This window comes from Meleagris gallopavo, chromosome 26, assembly GCF_000146605.3.
Source record: "Meleagris gallopavo isolate NT-WF06-2002-E0010 breed Aviagen turkey brand Nicholas breeding stock chromosome 26, Turkey_5.1, whole genome shotgun sequence".
Lineage (NCBI taxonomy): Eukaryota > Metazoa > Chordata > Aves > Galliformes > Phasianidae > Meleagris > Meleagris gallopavo.
In genome coordinates this window covers 3,740,822-3,747,706 of record NC_015036.2, presented here as the reverse complement: position 1 = coordinate 3,747,706, position 6,885 = coordinate 3,740,822, and the positions used below count along the sequence as shown (strand labels likewise).

Sequence of the window (6,885 nt, the reverse complement as noted above, 5' to 3'; positions counted from 1 at the left end):
GCCACACTTGGATCTCTGGGGTGTGAGCAGGGGGGCTGCACGTGGATCTGTGGGGCAGTTGCCCATGGAGAACTTCAGTCTCCTGCAGAGGCAGCTCTGTCTGAGCGACTTCTGCACTGAGGAGTGGGCTGATGGACCTCTGCAAACAGGAGAAGGTGGTTCATAACTTGGGCAGAACCGTACATGAAGCCTAAAGCTGTGTGGGATTTGTGAGCGTTATGGCAGTGATGGAAGTAAAGCAGCAGGGTATGTGGGCAACTCGCTGCTCTGGGATGCGTTCTCTGCACGCCCGTAGCTGTGCAGTTCTGTGCTCTGTGCAGACATTCCCCCTCTGCTCCCAGCCCATCCCACCCCACTGTTTCTGTGTGCACATTCTCAGCTCAGCCATCCCCGTTCCCACCTCCCTCAGAGCCATATGCTGTGTTGTCCCCACACACACCCCAAATCCACGCTGCATTGTGGTGTACACACCAACCAACCAACCACACCTCCTAATCTCAGCCCGTCCCACACGTCCCCCCCAGCCTCTGACTGGGGCTTTTGGAGCTGGAATGGCTCACAGTGTTCTCTGGGTCATGGATGGCACGTGAACCTATTTATTTCCCTTTAGGTTTGGTGGCTGTAAGAGGAGCAGAGGCCATAATGCACTTTGCACAGGTTGAGGTGGTGGAGACTTCTTTGTTTTCCCTTCTTTCTCATACTGAATCTGCCACAGACGTGCATGAAACAGAGCTGCTTCTTCCCTGCAAAGCTGAGGTTGGGCTGAGGCTTTTAGGGGCTTTTTCTCCCCCTGGTTCATGTTTTAGGACTTCCCTTGTGTGTATGGGGACCTGCTGGGAGTGATTCTTCTGCGCTATGGGCTCTGGAATGGAGCTCAGCACAGTGGGATTCTGCTCTTTAGAGAGCCAAAGTGTTTCCATCACAGCATTTTGATGAAAGGGCATCCTGTGGGGAAATGCCCCTCTTGGGTCAGGAGAACACCAAACGTCTTCAAAGGGAAAGTTGGTCGTTTTCAAGACTGCATCTTGTAGTTCAATGGCTGCAAACACACCACTGGGAGCAGCTTCCCAGGAGTGTACGTGCTCAGCAGAACGGAACCACAGCACAGGAGAGTACAGAAATGGAATTACTGGTGGTTTGAAGGAGAATGGAGAGATGGTTTTCTGAGCAGAAGCTACATGGGGACACCTCCTTCCATCTCAGGAACTGCCTGGGGACACCTCCTTCCATCCAGGAGGCACACAGGGACAGCACCTGCCGTGGTCACAGACATAGGTTGGTGTTTGGGCTTATTGATCCTAATGGTCTTTCCAACCCCACTGACTCTCTTATGCCAGGAGCGAGGTGTGGGCAGCCCCACTGATGGCGGTTACTGGCCTTGCTGCAAGGAAACCTGCAGTTTTTCTACCCACAGCTGTTTCCTTTTCCTTTGTTATGATGGTTCCTGCATGATAGCAGCCCAGGGCCCATTAGGAGTGCCTGAAGTGGGCAGAGCAGACGTGTGCAGGGCTTTTAATTGCTGCTGTTTGCTGATATGGTGGGCACGGGGGAGGGACACAATCCCATGCTTGATCTTAGCATTCTCTTTCCTGTTTTTTTCCTGTTTTCTTTCCACCTCAATGAGATCTGAGGTGATGCTAGTCCCAACGCTGCCCAAGGCTGGATCCTTCCTGTGCTTGTAGGGCTGGAGGTGGTCACACTGCAAAACATCTGACTTAATTCCTTGTCTGGATGAGGAATTGGGACGGAGACATATCGTTTTTACCCTGAAGCAATGAGGACAGGAATTGGTCATGATATGCTAGTGCTGGGGAGGATGAAGGGGAGGAAATGGGCAGCTCTGAGGTTTTGACTGCAACAATACCTCGTGGTAATGATTTAGCTGTGTTAATTACACATTTTGCAGAGGAAAACATATTGTTCATGGATTTGCATCTTTCAGTTTAATTGAACTCTCATTTCAGCATCCCTGGGGCAGATGTGTGGTTCCCTTTCCCCCAAGGATCACACAGCACAACCTATGGCCCACAGTCACCTGTTGCAATGCTTTCCAGCCTTTTTCCCTCTCATCAGCTCCGTTTACATTTGAGCCTCTCCACAGAAAAAGCTTTGCAAAAGGCAGCAGCTCTCTTTGCCTGCTGAAAGAATGGGGGAGGCTCTGTGAAGCCATTTGTTGATATTTCCCGACAGTTTTTCAGCATTCCTCGCTGCTCTGCAGCTGTTAAATGTGTTGTCTCAGCTGCAAGGATGGCTCCAGCTTTTCTCGAGCCGCGTTTTCTCACCATCTATCGAGGGATGCAGAGAGAGATCCGTCAACGCCAAAGCCACCTCCAAAGTAGCATTTTGGGTGAAAGTCTGCTTCTGTAGAAGCAAAAGGAGTTTACATCGGGACTGTAGGTTTGGAAAGTGAGGTGCTTGCTGAGGCAGATGTGGCACGAGCACTGAGCTTGCAGGGAAAGAGCAGGGTTGGCAGTGCTGAGCAGTGCAGCTGTTTCTCCTGAGCACCCCTGGCAGGGCAGCTCCAGAGGGATGTGGCTGTGGTTGGGTTCACTATTGCTGTAGCAGCCGCAGGAGGGATTTATTCTGCAATTATACCGTTTTATTCTCCCTTTTGGCTCTTCGCTGTGCCAAGAAATTTTCTGTGGAAAGCTGGAAGTGTCAGGAAGATGTGGCAGTAGTGACGGAGAGGAGTATTGTTGCTCGGTCGTTAAAAATGTATAAGCAGCTTCAGGAACGCATTGCTTCTTCTGAGAGGGATATTGTCCTTAATTCTGCTTGGTGTTTAGAGACTTTTATCTTCTGAGAGAGCCCACAACTGTTTGTCTAGGCTTGATTTATTTTCTTCTGAATTTTCAAGGCTAAAAGTGAAGAGAGAATTAAAGGGAAAAGAAGAAGACAGACTGGTGCTGTGCGGAGCTTGGTCAGTGCGTTGGGCAGCCCATGGCCTGCAGCTGTCCTAAGGTCCAGAGCTGAACTGCAAAGCTGTGTCCCCACAGCTCCCAACACTTTGTTGTCATAATCCTTCCATCCCCGAATTTAGAGAACAAGAGGAACCTGGGGGCAGTGAGGGAATGAAGAGAGCGCAGAGGACTGCAGTGCTTTGAGAATGGAAGCCCTGATGCTATGCTAAGGGAGAAGCGTCTGCTCCCTGCCCTCTTTCTCATCCTTCTGTTCCACTCTTCGTCCCAGGCACAGTGCTGGAGCACCTCCATCACCAGATGGTCCCTTGTAGGGCGGTGGGAGGCTGTGCAGGGCTGCTGTTTGCTGAACCCAAGGTGCGTTCCTACTGCCAACAGCTGTCCCTCAGGTTAGTGCTCACAAAACCAGGCGCTGCGAAGTTGTTCTGAGCAGTGTGTAATGCTGAGGTGAAGGCAACCTCCCTCTGTGCTCCATGTTCCAGGTAATTACAGCCCCGCCGCTCACGGAGTGGGGCACAGCGGGTGCCCTGTGTTTGTTATTTGCCTTTGCTGTTAACTCCATGCTGGCGATGCAAAGGCAGCTGCGTGCCTGCAAACCGCGTGCTTCACCTCTTCGCCACACCGGGCTGCAGACAGGAGCAGCTCTCTCTCCTGGGTCTGTGCTGCATTGGGATCAGCACACGGTGCTGTTTTCCCTCTACATTTCCCTGCTGCAGCCCATGATGCTGCTGCCCTGCAGATGCAGGTACGATATTTGCCCGTGCGTTTTGGGGCAGCTCAGCACCTTGGGGCTCCAGTGGAGTATTTGCAGGTGGGTAAATCCAACTCGCTCCTGCTGCTTTGTCAAAATAGCTCAGAAAGTTCTGCAGTAACTGCTTCGAAGTGCTCAAATGATATGTTGCTTCACAGTCTGCCTCTGCTGCTGCTGCCAACGCTTCCGAGCAACCAATTTACCACGCGCTTCACCTTCTTGGGCTTTTCCCTGGTAAGCATTACTCTGTGACTCCCACTGAAAAGAGAAAATTGCCATTGCCCTTTGCAGGGGTGGGGTAATGACTTCCAGGTGGGATTGAGCAGCTCCTGCTTCTTTAACATGTGCTGAGCAGGAAACCAGAGCACACTTGGGATGCCTGGCTAACACCTGAGCTAACACCCGATTTTCTTAAATGTGAGAGCACAGGAGCTTGGATTTCCTACAGCGATGTGGTGCTGGGAGGGTGAGTGACTGTGGGCTCAGCCCCTGCCTTGCACCATCCCTATGGGCCCGTATTTGGCAAATGGAAGAGTGCAGGAGTGCTTGCCAGAAAGCTGGAGAAGGGAGAAGGCAACAGGAAACGCTCACAGTCAGCATTTGAGGACATTACTGCCTGCAGAGATAATTTCATCGAGATGAGGGACAAGAATTTCTTTCATAAAGCAAAATCTTGATCTAACTAGTGGAAATGGTGTTTGTTAACAACACGTTTAACTGCTCGGCAGGGATCTGTGTGGAACAATGTGCCGTTACCTGCACCAGGGAGTGTTTGAGCTTTGTGGGTTCTTCATGAGCCCCTCTTCGTTCTTGCAGTGTTGGGATTTTGAACGTCAGAGCTCTGTGTTGGGCATGGGACTGCCTGGCAGGAGGAGGGGAGAATGGACCCTCAGGGTCTCCTCTTGTTGGGAAGGAAATAGGGAAGGAGATGGGGCTGGAGCAGTGTGAGGAGCTCCTGTCCTGGTCGGTCTCTGACTGCCATCCCTTAATTTGTGTTTTGCTATGAGTGTTTGGTCCTATCCCAAATCCAGTACGTTGCAGGTCGGTTTAAATTTAAAAAGAAAAAAATGTATATATACGAGGAATGAAATAAGATGTGACTCAATATTGATTTCCATTTGTTTGTGTGGAAGTGCTACCATTGCCAAGATGAAATATTTGGACTTTTCCTTGGGTTTCTCTCCCGTATTTTGCTAGAAGCTGATGGCCCAATTTGACTCCAGTTCCCAAACAATTCATGGTCTGTCAATTGCTCCCTCCTCCCCTCTGGTCAATGGATCCTCATGCCGGCTCCAACACCCCATCGTCACTCCGCGGTGCTCACGGTGCTGTGCTCTCCCCACAGAGTGATGTCATGCCCAAACCACCGTTGGGCTCCATGAGGATTTATGGAAGATGCCCCGTGTATGGGCGCCTCTGGTGCTCCTTCTGCTGTGGCTGATGAGGACGGCTGCCAGCCCACACGCCCTGCGCATCGGTGAGTGCCATCCTTGGGTTCCAGATGCTGCAGCCTTGTGCTTGTGTTCTTGTCGTGTTGCAAATGAAATGTATTGCTTTTTGTTTGTATTTTTTTTGGTTGAGCGTACACATTTGCATTGATTTTTACGGCGCTAATGTTTCCTGATGGGAGCCTCTTTCTGTCTAAATGGGAAGTGAATGCTGCTCCTGGAGGAGGTGCTGAGAGATGGAGCTCACTCCGCCCCATGTCAGCCCCCTGAGCTCTGCAAAGGAAGAATTGATTTTGGTTGCAAATGTATTTGTCCCCACGTTGATGAGAGAGGAGTGTTTGAGCCCGAACTGAGCGTCCCACAAGAACATTAATAACTCAAAGCTGCTCCATTTGTAACTGAGTCCCAGGCATTGCTTCTCCTCTGGGCTTTATTAAAAAGTGCTCAGGAAGAGGCACTGTCATCTCTGCTTCTGCCTGCATGGATTAGGGAAAAGAAATGCATCCAGAAGCCTCATAATGAAACTTGCTGTTGGGAAGGATCTGCCTCTCCTGGCAGTTCTCTGGAGCTATCAGCTGTTCTTTTAACTATTTGTTGCAGATAAGCTAATCTCCTCCTGTATGCATTTGCAGCTTTCGCAGGTGATGCATGAAGTAAAATTATTTCTCCTCTTTGCTTGCAGAGCTCGAAGTGGCTCAGAAATGCAGCTGGGCTGTTAGACAGCCCCTCCATGGTGCTTGGGGAGCACTGGGGTTACATCTCATGTTGGTAGAAGGTCCTCCTCCTCCTGGACCTAGGGTGAGGATGGGAAGTGCATTATGAGGGAATCGAAGGATGAGGATGGATGGGATGTTATGATTCAAAGGATGGGGATGGATGGATTGTTATGAGGATATTGAAGGATGAGGATGGCTGGGATATTGAAGGTGAAAACTCCATGGCACTAGGGCTGCAGATGGTGAGGAGCTGGCGTGGCTGCCCTCCTGCACTGGAGGGGAATGAGGAGGTGTTTTCAAGAGCTGGGACTGGAGAGGGGGATCTGCCTGCCAGATGGGAATCTGCCTGCCATGGCTGTTTTTGTCTTCTGTGCTGGTTTCCACAACTGGCTAAAGGAAATCTTAATGCTCCAGTAGGTCTTAAGTCACATCCTTAATATCAGTTATTCTCCAGCTTCCAGTTCAGATTGCCAATTTGTGCTGTCCAATGTCAGCACACAACTGCACGCCTCGGTGCTTAGCACAGATGCAGGGTGTGAACAGCAGGTGCTGGTTCATGGGAGCATCCTTAGTTTCACATGCTCCAAGCTGCAGCACTGCTCTATGGGGCTGGGCTCCATCCCAGGGAGTCCAGAATAGAAATACTGGGTTTCTTCACCTGGATAGGGTAAGGAAGTGCAATTGGCATTAGGATGCTGCAAAGGGAATGCAGGGGTTGAGACTTCAGGACTGATGTTGCTGTGGGAGTGGGAAAGAACATCCCCAACCCTTCTAACAAGGACCAGAGGTCACAGCTTCTGTGCCAGGTGGTGTTACATGTGGGTGGGCAGAGAGCCTGAGCTCATGTCCCCAAGTGTCCCTATCTTGGGGGAGGGACACCCACAGCCCTGAGCTGGGTCTGAAGGACTCAAGGGGCTCAGGACTCAGCCAGTTCCCACAGCAATGGGTCTAAAGCAGCTCCTCTGAAAACAGAGTCAGAAGCGGATGGGTAAAGAGCTGAGGAGGGGGTTGGGGTTTTGTTTATTTTGTTTCTATGATGCAGTTTTACTTAA

General features: G+C 50.8%; 1 protein-coding gene across 1 annotated transcript in view; it reads left to right on the top strand.

The window, feature by feature from the left end:
* Positions 1–2,587: 2,587 nt before the first annotated feature.
* The window catches only part of GRIK4 (glutamate ionotropic receptor kainate type subunit 4), a 93,027-nt gene continuing 88,729 nt past the window's right edge, over positions 2,588–6,885 (top strand). The window contains 1 exon segment of the mRNA XM_019623029.2: positions 2,588–5,146. Within this exon segment, the coding sequence (XP_019478574.1) occupies positions 5,065–5,146 (82 nt within the window). The 5' untranslated portion in view covers positions 2,588–5,064.